The following is a 21986-nucleotide window of genomic DNA, read 5'->3' as shown; positions in this document are numbered from 1 at the left end:
ATCACCTACCGATTTCGTTTGTTTTTCAAATACCGATTTGTACTAATCGTAATGCTTTACAAGCAGGACGAAGATGGGTTTTCCGTCGAAATTGGAATAAGATAAATTTATCGCTGTATATTTCTACGCTAGCTATGCTACTTGCTACAATTCAAGTTCCTTTCCACCTTCTACAGCTTAGTTGTAAGTCTTCAAATGATAAAAATACTCTAAATGATTATTATCTAAAATTAGTATCTTGCCTTAAAACAGCTGAATTGACCGCTGTACCACAGGAGCGAGTCAGGCGAAACACGCGTAAACCGGAGTGGTCGTGGGATCCTGATTTGAAATCGATTAAAAATAAAGCAAAGTTTTGGTTGCGGATTTGGGTTTCTTGTGGTCGTCCGTCTGAAGGGGTTATTCATCAAATAAAGCAAAAGACAAAATTAGAATATAAAAAATACCTGCGCTCGACTAAATCAAAAATATCGAATTTCCCGTTAAGTAAATCTGATTGGCAAAAGGTAATTAATTCTGAAAAACTTGATGATTCTTTTGCTACAAGCCCGATTAGTGCCGGTGGATGGCATAGTTATTACAGTAATGTTTTTAGTTCAGTAAATTATCATGTCCATTCTGTTTTTTCGAAACTTCTCATTGCCGCACTTCCCGTATCGCTGAGCCAAACTCAGATTTTGTCTGTTGAGCTCTCTGTGGTTCAGCAGGCAGTAAAAAGGTTGAAATCAAATTCCCTCGATTGTGATGGCATTTCTGCCAACCATTTAAAAGTTGATTGCCCACTTCTTTTTCAACACCTGCAGTTGCTTTTTCAAATGTGCTTGTGTGCGTCTGCGGTACCGGATAGCTTCCTATGTGGGTCTGTAACATCAATTCTTAAAAGAGGGAAACCTCCTAGAGATTGCTCGTCGTATCGGCCAATAACTGTGTCATGCAATCTCAGTAAAGTTTTTGAATATGTTTTTCTTCCGTCCATATCGAGTGCACATTTTGGCGAAAATCAGCTTGGATTTTCGTCTGGGGTAGGGTGCCAGCAAGCCCATCGAGTTCTAATTAATCTTCTTATCGATGCGACTAAAAAGGGATATGAACTCCATCTTTGCGCCTTGGACCTTTCCAAGGCTTTTGACAGCGTCGTCCACTCACAAGCTCTGTTTTCCCTTTTTAGTCATGGCATTAATCTTTCTCTGGTTTCTCTCCTTCGTTATTGGTATGCCAATTCTTTTCTACGAATAAAAGCTGAAGGGGTTATTTCCGATTCTAAAATTCCGGTTCGGCGTGGTGTCAGACAAAGTGCTGTCCTTTCCCCTTCTATTTTTAAACTTTGCATTTCTTCTGTTTTATCTTCTATCCCAACCACTTGTATTTTTCAGGCGATTAATCTTTCTTACATAGCGTATGCTGATGATATACTTCTAATTAGTAGGACTAGAAAAGGTCTTTCTGTTTCTGTATCTACAGTTGCAACAAACCTTAGTAAGATTGGTCTATCACTGAATTTCTCTAAATGTGAATATCTTTCGTTTAATAGTAATTGTAACTCGCCTTTAGATTGCGCTTCTTTTTCTGTCCCATGTGTTTCTTCTTTTCGGTGGTTGGGTATAAATATTGCTAAAAATCTTAAATCTCTCCGAGAACAAGCCGTGGCGAATTGTAAGAAAAAGATCCAAGTATCTTATTCCAAAATTGTTGCCAATCGGGGGAAATACAGTAGGAAGACCCTTGCTAAATTGTATTCTGTTTTTACTGATCATTCAATTTTGTTCCTTTCTGGTGTTTATCCCATTCTTGGGCGAAAAAAAAAACCCGGTCATTACGTTCTTATTATTTTCGGTTCTCGCGTTTTCTACTGTATTTGCCTCCGTGGTACCGGAACCGTAACCTTGTCTCAGTTTTTGGGCTTCCAGATATAACTGAAAAGCTAGTTGAGCTTGCTGACAAACTCCCCCAGACAGTGAAGGCTCTCCCAGCTCATCATGGGTTTGTACGCCTCCTTCATTGATTTAGTGTCTTTACTGTGTATTTAGTGTCTTTACTAGTGTCTTTTCATTGAGTCTTAGTGTCTTTTCATTGATTTAGTGTCTTTACTGTGTATTTAGTCGATTTGTATGTATTTTTTCTTTTCCTTTTTTATACTCCGCTTTTGTTACCTTAGCGGGTTAAAAATAAATTATTATTATTATTATTATTAGTTAGTAGACAAGCAACAACGAAATCAAACATATACAAAATAGCCGCATACGAAGTGCTGGGGCCCGGCCTCAAAATAGGCCACATAGTGTTTTCCTCAAAACTATCATTTTGACATTTTTGGTGACAAAAAAGGTTTAAATAGGTTACACTTGCGGAAGAATTCTTATTTTTCCCAGGATGGCTGTATCGAACCTCTGTTGACGCCATAACATCAAGAAGAAGTTCAAATTGTCTGCGGTTAGATGAAAAGTGACAGTGATGCCTGCCATGTAGTTGTACCGAGTTCAAAAGAGAGTGCAAATTATATTCTCGGCTTTAGAAGGCACAGGGGGTGCCCACCCCATTCCTCTAAGCTTATACTCGTTTTGAGTTTGACTTGGTTGTTTATTTATCGATGATGATTTATGGAAGCTTCAATCTTGAAAAACTATATGACTTTTAATGCCTACGAATGGTGCGGAGGTCACTACGCATAGGGAGCGGCTTTATGATGTGAGCACCAATAAGTCAGGAGTAAAGACCCCTCGCTCATAACTAAGTCGTAATTACTAAGAAATTCTGAGAAAAGGACTTGCACATGGCATCTAAGAAAATTGTTGTTGTCTGAACATAAGTGGCAGAAAAGAAATATTTATCTCGTTTATCATTTTTAATAATTCTGATGGACCAAAACCAATTTTAAAATCTTACCGTAGAATAATGGCCGTCTCCTAAGAATCATATGGAAGGTTATGTCAGGATAAGGCTCTGGACAGCATGAATAATATACAATATTGTGTTCCACAAGCATATCTACCAAATCCCATTCTCCATTGGGCACATAATTTGACATATCTGCCTCTTCTGTTTGGATCACCAAATTCACCTGCAAAAGTAAATTGCGTTGTCAGTAAGGTTGCCACACGTAATGCGTTTTTGATACTTGTGGTGCATTTTGTACAAAATAGTGACCTATGAATGCAAATAAAAACAAATACTTTCTGTAAAACTTATCAAATTAAAAAAAACATAATTCCTCTCCAGAAATCTCAGTTTCTGCATTATCTTCATTTAAAGTAGATTAACACCAAAGACTCCAAAATATAGCTCCATTTCTTTGATTTTTATTGTTACTATTTTCATTATATTCAACAATGAATAGGTTTGTATTAAATTTAAAAAGACCTAGGTATAGAAAATAGATGTACAATAAGTATGCTTGACTTAAGGCTCCTGCCGAGGGTTCGGTGTAGAGAACGACGAGAGCAGGCGCCTTCAGGTTGACATATCACTTTCCAGGCTCGCAGCTGCTTCCACTGGGATTTGGCCTTAGGCGAGGAATTCATTGGTTTTGTCTTTTAACCCGGTGGGGGGTGTCCTCCAGGTCGCTTCCATCCATGCAGGGCAGGGTCAAAGTCGAATGTGACACGTGCTGGGGAGTCGCGTGAAATATGAAGAAGGTGGCCTTACCACCAAATAGTACGCTGGGTAAGCAGCGTCGAGAACGGAGTTTGTGCAGTGTGTGACAGGAGGATCTGGTTGCTAACGAAGTCAATCCAGTGAAGTCCCTCGATCCTTCGAAGATGCTCCGTCTTTGCGACATCAACGACGCTAAGGATAGGTTTTACAGCTGGCCACATCTCCGCTTCGCAGAACAGCACGGTGCTGACTAACGCATTGTAAATGTGCGTTTTGGTATGACGGATTATGTTTGGCTTTCCCCAGATGCTGGTCAGCCTCCCGACAATTGCCGACGCTTTGGCTATTGGAGATGTAAGCTCCTTTGTGATCAAGCCATCTTTCAACAGAATAGATCTCAGGTAAGTTAAGTCTTCAACCACATCTACTTGGTTGCTCCCAATGTTCACTTCCTTTACAGTAGAACGGAGAATGGCGGGCTTAAGAAGCATAACTTTGGTTTCCTACCAGTTGATCTTCAGTCCAGCTTTCTGAGAGTACCTGGAGAGTAACCTAAAGATTTGCTACAAAGATGACCTAACTTCAAACATTAAAGTAACTTCTGAGTCTCGGTTTATTGGAGTTACGTTTTGGGATAATAAGAAAATTACTTAGGGGCTTTATCCTACCTTAAATGAAAAATCAAGCTGAGTTTCTTGTAATTAATGACAAGCAATGGTCTATACCTACCAGCAACATCTCCTGCACGTGCTACATCCCTAAAAGTTTATTAAATGACAATTTTTTCACAACAAAATTCCCAGTGGAATCAGCTGTATTGGCATTTCTTTATACATTTTACATCTTTTGAAATAAACAATATGCATGGTTCATTTGCTAGTTTAAAAGATAATCGTCGGAAGATAAAATAAATTTACTGAAAGTAGAATTAAAACAATAAATGGAAAAAAGATTTTGAATTTATTAATCTGTCAGGAGATAAAATAAACTTACTGTAAGTAGAGTTGAAAGTTATCCAGGGTCCTTTGCATGACTGTTTCCTCGATTTAATTTTGTGAGATTTCTTGCAGCAGTAGGTTGTGTATGATCAAGAATTCGAGTAATTCGTTTACAAGGTTTCATGATGTAATTACTGAAAATAATTTTGAAAATATTTACTTTTATGAGGAAGCTCATAAAAGTAAATTGAGGAAACAATCCTCTAGAAGGCCCTTGACAAGGTTTAAGATGCTTCAGTGCATCAATAAGAAAAGAAGACTATGACAGTTTTTATCTTGAAAGATCCACCCAAGTTGAGGATTGTGACGACAATCTTGTCATGGTGCCTCTGAGAAGAGACCTCATCGTTCTGAGTATCCATTAAAAAAGGCACAAATAGGGGCCCACTTCAATTAAAAGGGGCCTACTTCAACTAAAATCAGTCATCGTCCAGCAAATGGTCGTCCTGCTCAATGTTTGATCATAAGACAGGGCATTTTGTAGAATCAACTGCCGAGGTTGTTTGGAAATAAGCTGGTAATGGGTTTAAAAACAGAACCAGTGGTATCAATTCCAATAAGTATATGAAACTCCAAACAAGGTACAGGAAAAGATCCCTTGAGGAGCAATCTGAGGTGGAAAGTTCCCTTGCTAGTACCAGCTCCGAGGACTAAATGTTGCTTTTTGCTGATGGTTGATGAGTGGTGAGTAGGCCTAACTTTCCAGGTTTTTTGAGAGAATAGTGTTTATTTTTAGACAGAATTAAAAAAATTATCCAAAGGTGATAGGGGTATAAATAATTGGATGTTTGTGTATTTTTATGTTGCAGGGATGCCTCTTTCCTCACGGCGGGCAACGCTGAATTATGAGAAAAATTAATGGTAGAAGATTGGTATTTGAGGCTAAGTTACTTGGATCAAATATGATGAACCGTGTTGTTGTTGATCATTTCATTCATATATATTATTTTTCATGTCCATTTTGTTGATTATTAATTTCCTTCTTTTCTAGCATTTAAAAATAAATTTAGGAATTGCTGACAATGGGGTTTGCGAAGAAAAAATTTCAGTACCAAAACAGAAAAAAAACATGCTTGATCGGAAATACAAAAATAAATTATTTAATCTTAGACTATTGTGACGTATTAATGAAGTGAGTATCTTTTCCAAACACGATTTGAGCATCTTTTCTAAGCAACTCTGTCCCTAGCATAATTTCCATACACAGGATTTTTTCACTATCTTCTCTTTTTACATCTTTAGATACCCTTTCAAAAGGGTACGTACGCCGTAAGAGGGGGAGAGAGTCTTTTGGCCACCACTTAAATTATATCACAATATTTTTGATTATTTTCTATAATCACTAACATTTTTACAGTTTCCTTAATTCAAAATTGCACTCCCTTATCAAAATGTCATCCCTTTTGGAACTAATTTTTAAACATGTGCTTGCTTTCAATAAATTCTTGATGATTAGAATATTCTGTGTTAACAGCCGCCTACTCTCATAGGCATGATATAGGCTAAGTATGTGTCTAAACTTATGACTAGCCGCCTACTCACAAGTATTCGTTCCAATCTATTAACTTAACTTATTTATTACTTTTGGGCATCTGGAACATTTAAGAGCAGCTCGTTTATTAGTTGTTTTTTTAGCTTTCTCTAAGAAAATTTTGACTCCTCTAAAAAAAAAAACTATCCAAAGACGTTATTTCCCTAAAAATTACTTCCTTTTCGCTATCTAATAATAATTAACTGTAGGATACAAAATGATAGACGGTCTTCCATATCCTTGATTGAGCATAAATACTGTTATTAATACTATTTTAGGAGCATACTTTGTGATTAGAAGATGAAAGCGCAATTTAGTTTTCCTTTCTGAACATTTTCGTTTTTTTCATCTTTACGAATTTGACTCAGGAAACCGAGGAAGCCCATTCAATAGATTACTCCAAATATCTTCATTTCCTCTTCAAATCAGTTACGGAGATTCGTGAATAGATAAATGTCACTCAAGAAAAAAGGAGAGAAAAAAGAACAGAGTCTTAAGGCTTTCAGTATTAATTAGAACACACCCAATCTTCTAAGATGGGGGGAAAACGCTCCAATTATTTTTCGTCAATGGATTATGGCCCTATTTTTCTAGTCTGTGATTATGTTCTGCCTCCCTTCCTCACTGCGATCAATCATAGGAATATCAAACTGAAACAGCTATACTGACTTGGTGAGTCTAAGGAAAACTTGTGTGCATTAATAATATTATCATTATAATGAATGATAAGAATACAGTGCATAATAAAAGTCAGTGCTTGAATGCTCGTATACGCCTGATTAATTGTTTGCTATGATGAAGGGCAGAGGGCTAGGAGCTGTAGCCAGTTTTGGATTGTGAAAATCAAACGGGAATACTAAAACTTTACTTGTTTTGCTGCTCTTATAATGTTTAGAATTACTTGCTAGCACAGACTAGTGATGCTCACACAGATTTCTCACTTTAATGTTTTTGCAAAACTCAAAAGCCATCTGGTCAACTAATTTGGCTTCCTAAAGGTTGATGATATCAAATGACATTTAGCGAGCAAGGCTTTATCTAATCCAGTCCAAGCACCGTTGGAACTTTATCCAATCACAATGTGCAAGATTGCGCGGGCGGGCTAGTCATAGACAGCGCAATAGCGCTGCCTAAGTAAAGAACGATGTTGGTACAATTGGTACAATGATTTATTATTATTTTTTTTTGGAGGGGGGGGTCTTAGACCAGGGCACTTTTTATCAAAGGAGTTGTCGTAGACACTTGAAAAGGGGTTCATTCGACTGGAAATTGAAAGGGCTAGTGCCCTTTTTAATAGTCAAAAGTGACTGGAGGGCAACTAACCCCCTCCCACGACCTCCATTTCCCCTAACATTTGTTAAACGAAGTTGAAAGGTCTGGAAATAATGTCTTTGAGGAATAACCCCCCCCCCCCCCAAAAAAAATGACTCATTCGATTAGAAATTGAGGGGGCTAGCTCACTTTTTAATAGTCAAAAGTAATCGGAAGGTGAATCCCCCCCCCTCTACACTCATTATTTCCCTAAACACTTCCGATCAAAAATTGTCATAGCCATTTTGATCAACGTAGTTAAAAGGTCTGGAAATTATGTCTTTGAGGATGATAAACCCCTCCCTTCCACAGCTCTCAGGAGGTTGTAAGTTGTGCCCTTGGGGCCTTTAAGTTTTTGTTTATAGAAAGCGTTGTCGTAGAAACTTCAAACAGGATTCATTCGACTGGAAATTGAGAGGAATCTAGCCCTTTTTATTAGTCAAAAGTGATCGAAAGGCAAAGCCCCCCCCCCCCACGCCCATCATTTCCCCAAACACTCCCAATGAAAATTATGATGTAACTTTTTTGTTTAACGTATTTGAAAAATCCGGAAATAATGTCTTTGAGGATGACGAATTTCCCCCAGCCCTCAGGGCAGGGCAGTTGTTAGTTATACCCTGGAGCAAATATGCTTTTTATAGAAAGTGTTGTCACATAAACTTCGGAAGGGGTTTATTGGATTGGTAATCAGAAGCTCTAGTACCCTTTTTAAGCGTCAAAGTGATCAAAGGCCAGCTGTCCCCCACACACAGACATACAGATCGTATTGCCCCGAAATGAATCTTATAGAAATTTACAGATAGCCATTTTATTCAAAATAGTCTAAATATCATTTAACAAGGCTTTTGGAGTTGAAACAAACCCCAGAGCTGTGGGACAAGGGTTATAAATTATGCCCAGGGGCTTTTAAGGTTTTTATGGAAGGGATGGCTGTATAAACTTTAGAGGAGGCTCATTTGGTTGAAAATTCGAAGTTGTATTTCCCTTTTAAAAGTCAATAGTAATGGAGGGCAACTAGTCCCCCCTCCATCAACTACCCTTCTTTTCAGCAAATGTATCTAATTGGTGTTGTATGATGGTAATTTTGTTCAAAACAGTCCAAAGAAGATATAACAATGCTTCCAGGGTTGGGACAATCCCCCAGAGCCCAAGGGCAAGGGCTTTAAGTTATGTCCTGTGGGAATATAAGGTTTTTATCGAATGGGTGGTCGTATTAAATTCAGATCTCATTTGATTTTAAATTGGAAATTATAGTGCCCTTTTTAAGAGTCAAAGTGATTTGAGAGAAACCACCACCCCCCCCCCTCCCCATCATTTCCCATAACAAACATCAAACTAAAGTTTTTAGACATTAATTTTGTTAGCATTGTTCAAAGATTCAGTAATTATGCGTTTGGGAATGTGACCCCCCCCCCCGAGGCCTCTGGGCAATAGCTGCAAGTTATATAATTTGTTCATCGTTCACATATAGTATATGTTATTGAGAAAAGGTGTACACGAGTCTTTCAAGGAATGTTGGGGGGAGTATTGAATTAAATTATAGCATATTATTTGTATATGGGTTGCCAAAAGGGTGTAACTCCGGAATGAATCTACTATCACTATCATTTACTATTATATATTTTACTATCACTAAAACTACTAATTCTGCAGCGAGTACTACTAAGGCTAATGATATTAAAAAAAATATCTGAGGAAACTTTGAGGAGAAAATTGAACTAAATCAAAATATACCATTTGTATACAGATTGCTGATACGGGCGTATCAACAATATTTTTAGAACGGCTTATCATATCACAAAGAAACTTCAGGGGCATCATGAGTGGGATAATCAGTTGACCAAAAGACAAAGTGTATCTGTTACTACTACTATTAATACTGCTGCTACAACCATTACTACTAATAATTACACCCTATTACTGCTGCTACTATTCCTAATACTACCACTACTACAATGATACTAGTGCAATTAAGGTCATACGTATGAAGGTGAAAATTTGAAAGAATATTAGGGGAGAAGTTGAGCTAAATCAAAACTCACTAGGCGCATGCAGATTGTCAAAAGATCGTATCTCAAGAATTGATTTGGGTATCAAATTGAAACTTTTGGATTATGCTGGAAAAAGAAGATTAATTGACAAAAAGGTAATATATGCATGTCACTACTAACACTAATACCACTCCTACTTTTCCATATGCTACTATTGCTACTAAACTACTCCAACTACTACTTCAATTGAAATAACTTGTAAGGCTTAGAGCATTGAGGTGAAAAGGCGTCAAAAGGGTGTCAAAAGTGCATTTTAATAATATTTTTGGAAGGGCTTAACGTGTCAAGGTAAGACATCCGGGGCACCATGAAAGCAATGTTCAACTGACCAAAAGGGAATATAAACATGTTACTAACGCTATTAATACTGCTGCTACTACTGCTACTGCTGCTACTAATAAAATATTAACACTGCAACTAAATTTTACTACCATCAAAACTACTGTGATAATAGTACTATTAAGGTAAGCTCTGTGAAGGCCAAATTTGAGAGAATATTGATGGTAAATTCTAGCTAACAAAAGACACTATGTGCATTTAGATTGTAAAAATAACGTATCTTAAGAATTGATTTGTGTATTAAGTTGGAACTCTCAGAGAATACTTAAAGGAGAAGGTCAATTCACCAAAACGCAATACGTGCGCACAAATACTAATACTATTTCTACCACAACATTTATTAGTTCTACTACTACTATTACTATCGCTCAAACTGCTACTTCTATCGCAAGTACTTATAAGGGTAAGAGTATTAAGATGAAAATTTCAAGAAGTATATGAATATACAGGTTGTAAAAAGAGCAAATCAACAATATCATTGCAATGGCTAATTGTATTAAGTTGAATAATTCTACTACTGCAGTGACTACTATTGCAAATATATATAAGGGTATGAAGATCTATGAAGGTATAAGGGATGAAGGTTAAATATTCAGAGAATATTTTCTGTTTTATGGTTGACAACCTGCCATCCGTATGCAGGTTGTCAAAAGGGCATATCAGCCATATCTTCGGAACAATTTCGTGTTTAATATTAAAACTTACAACGCTTGTTGTGGGGGATGTTCAACTAACCAAAACACAATATTTGCGTCATAATACTACTGCTTCTACTCTTACAACTACTAATACTGCTCCTATTATTATTACTGCTACTACTACTACTGCTACTAAAGCTGAGACTACTACTATTAATTCTGGTGCTATTACTATAACTACTGGTGCTACTACTATTGCTAATAAACCTAAGGGCATTAAGGCAAAAATTTTGGGAAACATTGTAACTGTTTTGAAATAAATCGAAACAGACTATGCCCACATAAGTTGTCAAGAGGACGTATCAGCAATGCTTTATGACCGGTTGATGGTATTAAGTTAAATATTTCCTAGTGTTTTGAAGGGGATTTAGAAAAAAAATGTTCTATGTGAATGCTGTTACTAATGGTAATACTGCTACTACAACTATCAGAGGCAACGCTATAGCGTTGCCTATAGTAAAGCCCATACGGCTCCAATTTTTTTTTATTATTATTTTTTTTTTTCCAGAAGCACTTCATATGGAAGGAGTCGTCACATAAACTTCAAAGGGGGCTCATTCGATTGGAAATCGAGAGTTCTAGTGCCATTTTAAGAGTCCAAAGTGATCAGAGGGCAACTAGCCCCCTCCCCCATTCTTTTCCCAATTGCATCAGATAAAAAACTCGAGATAGCCATTTTGTTACAAATAGTTCAAAGATCATATAACAAAACTAGTGTTGACACAAGCCCCAGGGCCTGGGGGCACCCGTTGTAAGTTATACCCTGGGGCATATATGGTTGTTATGGAAGGAATGATCGTATAAACTTCAGAGAGGCCTCATTTGATAGGGAATTGAAATTCCTAGTTCACTTTTTAAGAGTCAAAAGAGATCAGAGGGTAACAAGAACCTCCCCCCCCCCCCGAGCCCGTTTTCCCAAATGCATCCAATAAAAGTTTTGAGATAGCCATTTTGCTAAAAATAGTTCAAAGATCATATAACAAAAACTCTGGTGTCGACACAACCCCCCAGGGCCCAGCGGCAGGAGTTGTGAGTTATGCCTAGGGGGCATATATGGTTCTTATGGAAGGAATGCTCGTATAAACATCAGAGAGGGTTCACTTGATTGGAAATTGACAGTTGTAGTTCACTTTTTAAGAGTCAAAAGAGGTCGGAGGGCAACTAGCCCTCCACCCTCCATTCCTTTCTTTCATCAAACCTATCCAATAAGAACTTTGAGATAATCATTTTTTTTAATATTTCGAAGATCATATAACAAAAACTCCGGAGTCGACACAACCCCCTAGGGCCTGAGGGCAGGCGTTGTAAGTTATGCCCTGAGGGAATATATGGTACTTATGGAAGGAATGCTCGTAAGAACTTCAGAGAGGGCTCATTTTAATGGAATTGAAAGTTCTAGCTCATTTTTTCAGAGGTAAAAGAGAAAGGAGGGCAGCTAGCCCCCCACGCCCCTTTTCCCCAAATGCATCAGATGAAAATTTTGAGGTAGCCATTTTGTTAACAATAGTTCAAAAGTCATATAACAAAACTCAGGTGTCAACACAACCCCCCAAGGCACGGGGGCAGGTCTTGTAGGTTATGACCTGGGGACATAGGGCGTATAATTATGATTCTTATGAAAGAGATGCTCGTATAAACTTCAGAGAGGGCTCATTTGAATGGGAGTTGAAAGTTCTAGCTCATTTTTTCAGAGGTAAAAGAGAAAGGAGGGCAGCTAGCCCCCCACGCCCCTTTTCCCCCAAATGCACCCGATAAAGATTTTGAGATAGCCATTTTGTTCAAATAGTTCAAAAATCATATAACAAAAACTCAGGTGTCGACACAACCCCCCAGGGCCCGGGGGAAGGCGTTGTAAGTTATGACCTGGGGGTGTATATGGTTCTTATGAAAGGGATGCTCGTATAAACTTCAGAGAGGACTCATTTGATTGGAAATTGAAAGTTCGATTTCACTTTTAAGAATCTAAGGAGATCCAAGGGCAACTGCCCCCCCCTCGCGCCTTCCAATAAGAATCCATACACCTATCCGATAAGAATTTTGACCATCCGATTCTTCACCACGCCCATCCGATAAAAATTTTAAGAGAGCCATTTTTTTAAAATGGTTCAAATACCATACAACAAAAACTGCGGGGTCGTCACAATCCTTCAGGGCCAGGAAAAGACGTTGTAAGTCATGCCTGGGGGTATATATAGCTGTTATGGAAGGGATGCTCGTATAAACTTCAGAGAGGGCTCGTTTGATTGGAAGTTCAAAGTTCTAGTTCAGTTTCTAAGAGTAGAAAGAGATCAGAGGCCAAATATCCCCCCACGCCCCTTTTTCCCCAAATAAATCTGATAAAAATTTTGAGATAGCCATTTTCTTAAAACTAGTTCAAAGGTCAGATTAAAAAAAGCTCAGGTGTTGACGCAGCCCCCTAGGGCCCGGGGGAAGTCCTTGCAAGTTATGCCATGGGAGCATATATGGTTCTTATGGAAGGGATGCTCGTATAAACTTCAGAGAGGGCTGAATTGAATTGAAATTGAAAGTTCAATTTTTAAGATCCAAAAGAGAACGGAGTGCCCCTAGCCCCCGACGCTTCTTTTTACCGAAACCCATCCGATACAAATTTTGAGATAGCCATTTTTTTAAAATAGTTCAGAGGTCGGATAACAAAAACTCCGCTGTCGACACAACTTCCCATGAACCAAGGGACAGGAATTGTAAGGTGTATCCTGGGGCCGTAAATGGTTCTTATGTAAGGGATGCTCGTATAAACTTCAGAAAGGGCTCATTTGAATATAAATTAAAAGTTTTAGTTTATTTTTTCAGAGTAAAAAGATCGGAGGGCACTTGCCCTCCACGCCTTTTTCTTCCCCAAACCCATCCGATAAAAATTTTGTGGTGACAATTTTGCTAAAAATAGTTCAAACATCAGAAATTAAAACTCCGGGGTCAACGCAAACCCCAAGGCTCAGGGACAGACGTTGTAAGTTATACCGTGGGGACAGAAGGGATGCTCGTATAAACTTCAGAGAGGGCTCTTTGGATTGAAAACGGAAAGTTCTAGTTCACTTTTAAAGAGTCAAAAGAGACCGAAGGTTAATAAGCCCTCCCCCCAGCCCTTCCCCAGACCCATCCGATAAAAATTTTTAGATGGTCATTTTGTTAAAAATAGTTCAAACATCAAATAATAAAAACTCCGAGGTTGACACAAACCCATTTTTTCATTTTGATATTGTTACTTTGATACCAGTTTTGATACTTTGATTAACATACGATTTAAAAAAAAAGTTTGATTTTGTAAAAAGGAATTTTTAAAAACTTGAAACTTTTTGCAATAAAAAATGAACAAAAATTAATAGAAAAAAACTTCCCGATAAATAAGGTTTTCAAAGATAAATAAAGACCATTTTAAACCCAAGTTCAGTAGATACAAATACCTGTTAAAATTCAAACTCAAAACGACCAGAAATTACTATTAAAGAATAATCGAAACCCAAAACGAGCAGAAATTAAATAAATAATCATAGAAAAAAACAAACAACAAGCAATAATATAAATAAATAAGTAAATCTTAAAACGAGTAATTCTTCAATTGAATATGAAAATCAAGCTTAAAACGAAAAAAAAATATTTTGCTATTGAAGCATAAATGAAACTAAAAACGAATAGAAATTAAATAAACAATCAATGCCAACAAACATACAAAAAATATTTATGTAAATGAATAAATAAATCCTAAAACGAGTGAAACCTGAATATTCCTTGAAAGCTGCACCTAAGCGCTCATACCTTGTGTACTAGCAATTAATTAAAAAAAAAACTTTCCAAAAATTAAGAAAAGTAGAGGCCATTTTAAATTTAAACTCAGCAGACACAAATACCTGTTAAAATTCAAACTCAAAACAACCAGAAATTACTATTAAAGAATAAATGAAACCCAAAACGAAAAGAAATGAAACAAGCAATCATAGCCAAAAACATACAACAAGTAATAATATAAATGAATAAATAAATCTTAAAGCGGGTAATGCTTAGATTCAATATGAAAATCAAGCCTAAAACGAAAAAAAATATTTTGCTATTGAAGTATAAGTGAAACTCAAAACGAACAGAACTTAAATAAACAATGAGTGCAAACAAACATACAATATAGATTAATGTAAATGAATAAATAAATCTTAAAACGCGTGAAAATGGCTAAAAGAGCCCGCTCATTCTTGACAGTATTACCGTTCGACATAATAACTCTTGGGAAAGAAGAAAAAAGGAAAGAAAAAAAAAATTAACACACATCCTTGATCACCTGTTTCAGAAAAAATACGAAATTTCATATTTCTAAAAGATATAGACCTATAGATATAGATATAGACCTGATACCTCTACAACAGATATGCAGAATTTGACAGTTTAATTTTCATCAAAATCGCTCGTCTTTTGGTGGTGTTTGTCCCGTTTCGAAAAAATTCGGCATATTTTCTCAGTCTAAAAACTCTTGATTGGCAGCATTGAATTTATTTTTTCACACATTTATTATTGCCATAGAATAGCGAATTCTTTTCATGAATGTATACTTATCAAGACTCCTTTTTTAGATTTTTAATTACTATTGGCACGTGTCAACCCTTACTTAAAATTCGATACCACAAATTGCTTGACGATACGTGAGGTTCTTAGTGTAGCTTTGAGTGTAAGGAGAGCAGGGGCCGTCCACTGAAGCTATGAAGTTTCATAATGTGTTTACAAAAAAGTTAATTTCTTGAACATGTACCAGGAAACAAGCTTTAGTTGAGGAAGTTTCTGTAGGTAATCGCTATGCACTAGCCAACATTTTTAATCTTTTTCCGTAACGTAGTGATTTATATTTGTAATGGTTTATATTTTTGTTTATTATGCTAAATAAAGTAAAAAAAAACTAAAGTGAAAATGAGTCATCTCAAAACACCGATGCCTTCCCAAGGCCAGAACTACGCATATGCTGACATTTTTTCCTTAAAATTTTTAATAATATTTTATTTATTAAAGTTATAAAGTGAAAACATTTAAAAAAAATTTTTTTTCAGTAAAGTGCAAATTATATTCTGGCATTGGGATAGCATAGGGGATTTGAGCCTTATTCATGTTAATTTCTGATCGTTTTGAGTTTGACTCGGTTAATTATTATAATTTCTGTTGGTTTTAGGTTTCATTTATTAATCGATGCTGAATTTAGGTAGCTTTATGCTTGGTAGATTATTTGATTTTAGCTTTGCTCATTTTCGGTATTTGCTTTTCTGTGAAAAACTTATTTTGTGGAATTTTTTTTTATTTAGATTATTTTCTGTTCGTTTTATATTGGCATAGTCTTTTCAGGGAAAAAGAAAATAATACTTTAAATCTTTTCGATTTTTCTTAAAGAACTAATAGTTTGCTGCCATTTGTATGCTGGAGAAATTTTTTTTAGCAATTGTTAATAGCATACACCCTTTTAAAAACCTGGACACAAATAGCGGTGTTTAATTTAGTTTTATACCTCCTCTAGTTGACCTGAAAAATAAAACTTGATACCATTCGCAAAAAAATTTATCTATACCTAGTGAAGGATACACTTACACTCTGTAGATTTAGTTAAATTTTAAGAACAGAAGAAGTAATAGAAGTTGCTCCAAACTTCAAACATAATACCTTCAGTCGTTCTTGGGATACTGCTGATATTGGCCATCAGCATACACAGAGTGTTCTTTTTTATTTAATCTTAGGGCAACATTAATTTGTTTAAACATAATGAGTAAACTGCATAACTGTGGGGGATTGACCTACGCAATAGCTCTAGAGATACAGTTACAAGACCGTTCGGCTATTCTGAACAAAATGGCTGTCTCAAATTTTGATTGGAAGTGTTCGGAAAATTATGAGCTAAAGAGGAGGGTTGATTGCCTTCCAGTCACTTTTAATTCTTAAAAGGATACTAGAACTTTGAATTCTCAATCAAATTAGCTCCTTTAAAATATCAATGATATTACTTGCTATGATAGAGCAGCACTGCCTATGATGTTGCTTATATGCGCTTTTAATACTTGCATACCTATAAGTTTTTCGTCTAATTGTAACTCCCCCTAAACGTTTCAGACTAAAGCCCTTAGTGTCATTAGCTACAGTAACCGCAGAAGTAGTATCAAAAGTGTACGCATTCTGGCTAGTTCAAAATCTGTCACAACTTACCCTGAAAGTCCGACGTGATGATGTAAGCCGTTATTGTGATATTGCTTTGCCAACGTATTGAAAATTTGCATGATTTTATTTCGTTTTGAGGTAATTCAGCATCTGCCTAAATATTCCTTGAAAGCTGCACCTTAGTGCCCTTAGCTTGTGTAGTAGCAATTAATTAAAAAAAAAAATTTCCAAAAAATAAGAAAAGTAGAGGCCATTTTAAATTTAAGCTCAGCAGATATAAATACCTGTTAAAATTCAAACTCAAAACAGCCAGAAATTACTATTAAAGAATAAATGAAACCCAAAACGAACAGAAATGAAATAAGCAATCATAGCCAAAAACATACAACAAGTAATAATATAAATGAATAAATAAATTTTAAAGCGGGTAATGCTTAGATTGAATATGAAAAATCAAGCTTAAAACGAAAAAAAATATTTTGCTATTGAAGTAATAGTGAAACTTTAAACGAACAGAAATTAAATAAACAATGAATGCAAACAAAAATACAATATATATTAATGTAAATGAATAAATAAATCTTAAAACGAGTGAAACTTCAATTGAATATTTAAATCAAGCTTGAAAGGAACAAAAATCACTACAAACAAGAGTTTGGGTATCGCCTCCTTCTCTGAGAAGGAGCCCCTTCATCATTTCTTGACAGATCGCTTCGAACAGTATAGGGAAGAATATCAGAAATATACATTACTAGACAACCCTTTGCCATCTTTCTGCGATTTAGTCGCTCCATTCTGTAACCGGGTATATCTAAATTATTTCATTGGTAGAATTAAGGGAAGTCTCACATAACTCGACAACATCGGGTCGTCCATCAAAAACTATCTGCCTCAACTGATCAATCGATGAACATAGACCCTGAGTATTGAGCTGAAGGACCGAAAAATGATCATCTCGTCTAGTAGCCCACTTTAAATCGGAAACATACTTACTAGTAATTGATTGGGAAATGTTTACAGAAATTCTTTTAGTTTGACCAATAGAATTATTGATAATACTCAAAACATCTAATGGGTTACTTTGCAATTGAAGTGAACGCCCATCAAGGAAATAAAAATCCCCAGAGCCTGAGTTAGAAAAATTCATAAAACTTAGTGTATTCTGTATCAAACCTGCTTAGGAGATTGTGTATCAAACCTGCACCACAACACACACAAAATAAAATAAATAAAAAAAATAACTAAGAGGCTATAAACAAAAAATAAATCAATAAAATCACAACAATCATATCAATAAGTAACAGATGTATACGTTTTGTATTATTGAATATTCAATTAATAATAATTTCAGATAAATTTAGTGACTTCCTTAAATCATTATTCTTACTGCACAGTTCCTGTAATAAAATTAAATAAAAAAAAACAAGTTTTTTAAACTGAAAGTAAGGAGCGACATTAAAAGATTTAAAAGCTGTAAAGAATAAAGCTAAGTTTTGGGTACAAATATGGGTGTCTTGCGGTCGGCCAAATCGAGGAGTTGTCTTCGATCTGAAGCAAAGTACCAAGCGTGCATATAAAAACGTTTACGGCAGTCTAGGGTATCTGTTTTTTATTTTCCTGCGTCGAGAAAGGAGTGGTCTTATGTTCTGAATTCGGATAAGCTTAGTAGTGAGTTTTCTGAAAGTCCTATAACCTTTTCGTATTATAATGATATTTTCGGCAAGGTGAACCGGGAAGTTGAAAAGCTTTTTAGTAATCTTCTTGAGTCGTGTCTTCCTAATCGTATTTCTCAGAGTAATGTATTACCAGTTTCTACTGTTGATGAAGACGGAATTTCTTCTTATCATCTAAAAGTAGTTTGCCCAACTTTGATAGATCACCTTCAGATACTGTTTCAGATGTGTTTATTTACTTCTATGGTTACCGACAGTTTACTCTGTGGCACAGTCACCTCGGTTTTGAAGCGTGGAAAAACTTCGTCAGAGTGTAGTTCTTATCGACCAATTACTGTTTCGGGCAATTTTAGCAAAATTTTTTAATACATTCTTCGTCCTTTCATTTCAGAAAAGGTTAATTTTGGTGAAAACCAATTTGGCTATCAAAAAGGCTGGGATGTCAGCACGCCCATCGTGTACTAGCGTCCCTCCTGTTGCAATCTGTTAATAATAAATCTAATCTTCATATATGTGCTCTTGATCTTTCGAAAGCTTTCCATAGTATAGTCCACTCATATGCACTCTATTCACTTTTTTCCAATAATATTAACCTTTTTATTGTTGTTTTGTCACGGTACTGGTATTCTAACTCTTTTATTTGGGTAAAATTTAATGGAGTAGTTCCTGATTCCAAGGTGTTTCTTCGACGTGGGGTCCGTCAAGGTGGTGTGCTTTCTCCAGCTATTTTTATGTTATGTATTGCTCCTATCCTTTCATCCTTGCCTTTGACTTTCATTTCTGATGGAATTGATGTCTCGTATCTTGCTTATGCGGACGATGTTCTCCTTGTCAATCGTTCTAGGGCTGGGCTCTCACATTCAGTCAGCTGGATCTCAGACCAGTTCAGACGGATTGGGCTTATGTTGAACGTTGATAAGTGCGAATATACTTCATTTAATTGAACCAGTTCTGAACTGGATCTCAGACCAGTTCAGACGGATTGGGCTTATGTTAAACGTTGATAAGTGTGAATATACTTCATTTAATTCGAGTGCGAGTCCCCCACTTAACTGTGGTGTTTTATATATTCTCTGTGTCTCTTCTTTTCAGTGCTTTAGTCTTCACATTACTAATAATCTCAAAACACTTGGGGCTCTGACAGTTTCTAATTCAAAAACAAAATCAGATAGGATATTCAAAAATTGTTGCAAATAGACGGAGGTACGATAAAAAAGCGCTTGGGAAACTATATTCTTCATTTTGTGATCATTCTATTCTTTTTTTTATCTGGTTTCCTTCCAATTCTGAAGCCTAAAGATCTGAACCCTGTCCGGACTTATTATTTTAAGTTTTCTCGGTACCTTTTGTGCCTCCTTCCGTGGTTCCGGAACCGGCATCTAATATCGCCATTTGGCCTCCCTGATTTACGGGAAAAAGCGACTATGATTGCGGGAAAACTGTCGTTATCTGCAAGTCTTACTGCACACCATAATTTACGTCGTTTTATGTAAATAATTGTTAAGTGTGTGAGTTTGCTTTTTTTTTTTTTTGTTCTTGATATACTCCACTTCTTTTTTATAGTGGTTAATAAATAAATTATTATTAATTATTAATAAATATATTATAAATATAAAAATATATATATATATATATATATATATATATATATATATATATATATATATATATATATATATATATATATATATATATATATATATATATATATATATATATATATATATATATATATAACGCTTAAGCTTTACTGCATTAATGTACCCATGAGACCAATACAAGTAAAATCATTTTCAAGATAACAAAGGATTAAAATCTCAATTTGACGCAATGACTTGTGAGAACAGGCATGTAACAAAAAAGAATAATTATTGAAATCCATAATTTTAATTGAAGTTAATTGGAACGAAAGTAAATCCTTAGACAGATACGAACAAAGAAAAAAAAATCAACAAAAAATAAATAAAATACACTGAATATATGAATGGCGAGATACTAAACATATTAAAGAAAAAACAATAAAACTTGTTTTTAGACACAGTCGACTAGAGTAAAAATTTTTCTAGTGACACTTTCACCGCCAAAATTTGTCAAAATTTGCCCACGATCAGTCCAAACATTTTTATGTCCAAATTTGTCCTTAGCGGCATATAGGATCTCACGTCGCCTCTTTGTCAATGCTTCCGATAGAAAAATTCCACTTGAAGCTAACCTGGCTTTTGCTTTGAAGACTTTCTTCCGCTATATCACTATTCACAAATTTAACTAAAACAGGAGGGACTTTGTCGTTTAGGGTGGTGTCGGTTAAAGCAGGAGATATTTTGAATCTGGAGATATTCCTAATTTGGGCAACTTTTATTTCAGTCAGGTTCATTTTGGTTACGAAAACTTGCAGGATTGTTGATTGGAGGTCAGATCCCGACTGCTGCTTAACACCATGCAAAATTATTCGGAGGATTGTTTTTGAATTAAGCCTGTATTAAGGGCTCCGTGGGATGGTAGCTTCCCTCTTATTTTAGAATATTTGAATTGTAACAAAGAATAATACCTACCTTTGCTTATCTGGACTGAAGGGGAAAGGTAAATGGGGGAAAGGGAATGGGTTCAGTGCCAGGAATTTCTCACAGGGTGGAGACAAGTACTAACAGTAGCTTTGTTTTAAAAAGAGATTGAAATGGAAAGACTTCTTTTCTTCTATTTTTATGCATCTTGTAATGTCTTCTTAATTCGCAGTAAAATGGTGGATTTTGGACACTAGAGCACACCAGTCATGTAATTTAAACGTTAGACAACAATATTTCGTACCTGTTTTTATACACAATTCCAATTATGACTTAAAGTTTGTTCTTCCGGCGTTGGCCCACAGTGTCAAGAGGGGAGATGTTGATGACGCATGGATAGATGGTTTTTTTTAGGTAATATCATACACAAATCCTTGGAGAACCCACTTCTGCTGGAACTCATGTGGAAAACAGTTGACAAGGGCAACACGTGCCTGAATAAAATCCGTTTTTTAGACTCTTTCAGCTTCTTCCCCAAATCTTTAAGTTAATTGATTCAGGTGCAGAAAAGTGACAATTTTGATAGCTTCCCCCTCCTCAAACAGCGCGGCCCCGATGATGAAATGTATGATTTATAAACGTGTAAGGGTTTATATCCATATGACTATTGCAACTCTGGCTCGAGGCTAGAGGACGTGTCACTACAGTTTATTGGAGGTTTTTATAATTTTCTTACCGAGAGTGAGTGCACCATTAATAAATCTGAAATTTCTAAGAGGGTTCGGACAGAATAGAAATGTAAAAATAGTTGGGGCTATTGTAAACTTTACTTGACCAGTGACGTAATCACTCTTCTGGATATTGTGCGCAAAAATATGGATAAAATCATTGGTTAATTTGGTTTGTTTTTTGTTTTTTTTTTTACAACCCCCATTTTATTTTTGTAATTTAAAATTAAAAGATGAAATTAATAATTAGGTATTAGCACGTTTTTGTATAAGATTCTTTCTTTTTTTTTAAAATTGAGGGTGGGATCTGTTTTTCACGGGGATCATATCATGAAAACTGATCCGAGTGGACAGCACACCGATGAAAAGTCGGACGCAGTTTTTTTGGATATGAATTCTCTTTACCCATCGGCAATGTCTCACTACTGTT

At 35.9% G+C, this 21986-nt stretch overlaps 1 protein-coding gene across 1 annotated transcript in view; it reads right to left on the bottom strand.

The window, feature by feature from the left end:
• LOC148955936 (neuronal acetylcholine receptor subunit alpha-7-like) overlaps positions 1–21986 on the bottom strand; it is a 126799-nt gene that overhangs the window by 40749 nt on the left and 64064 nt on the right. The window contains exon 5 of the mRNA XM_089107992.1: positions 2884–3058. Coding sequence (XP_088964118.1) covers positions 2884–3058 — 175 coding nt within the window. The remainder of the gene's footprint in view (positions 1–2883; positions 3059–21986) is intronic.

The sequence above is a fragment of the Artemia sp. Qi Xiang Cuo genome, chromosome 1, assembly GCF_049724085.1.
Source record: "Artemia sp. Qi Xiang Cuo chromosome 1, ASM4972408v1, whole genome shotgun sequence".
In the NCBI taxonomy this organism is placed as follows: Eukaryota; Metazoa; Arthropoda; class Branchiopoda; order Anostraca; family Artemiidae; genus Artemia; species Artemia sp. Qi Xiang Cuo.
The sequence above is the reverse complement of the archived record's forward strand: the minus strand, read 5'-3'. Positions and strand labels throughout refer to the sequence as shown.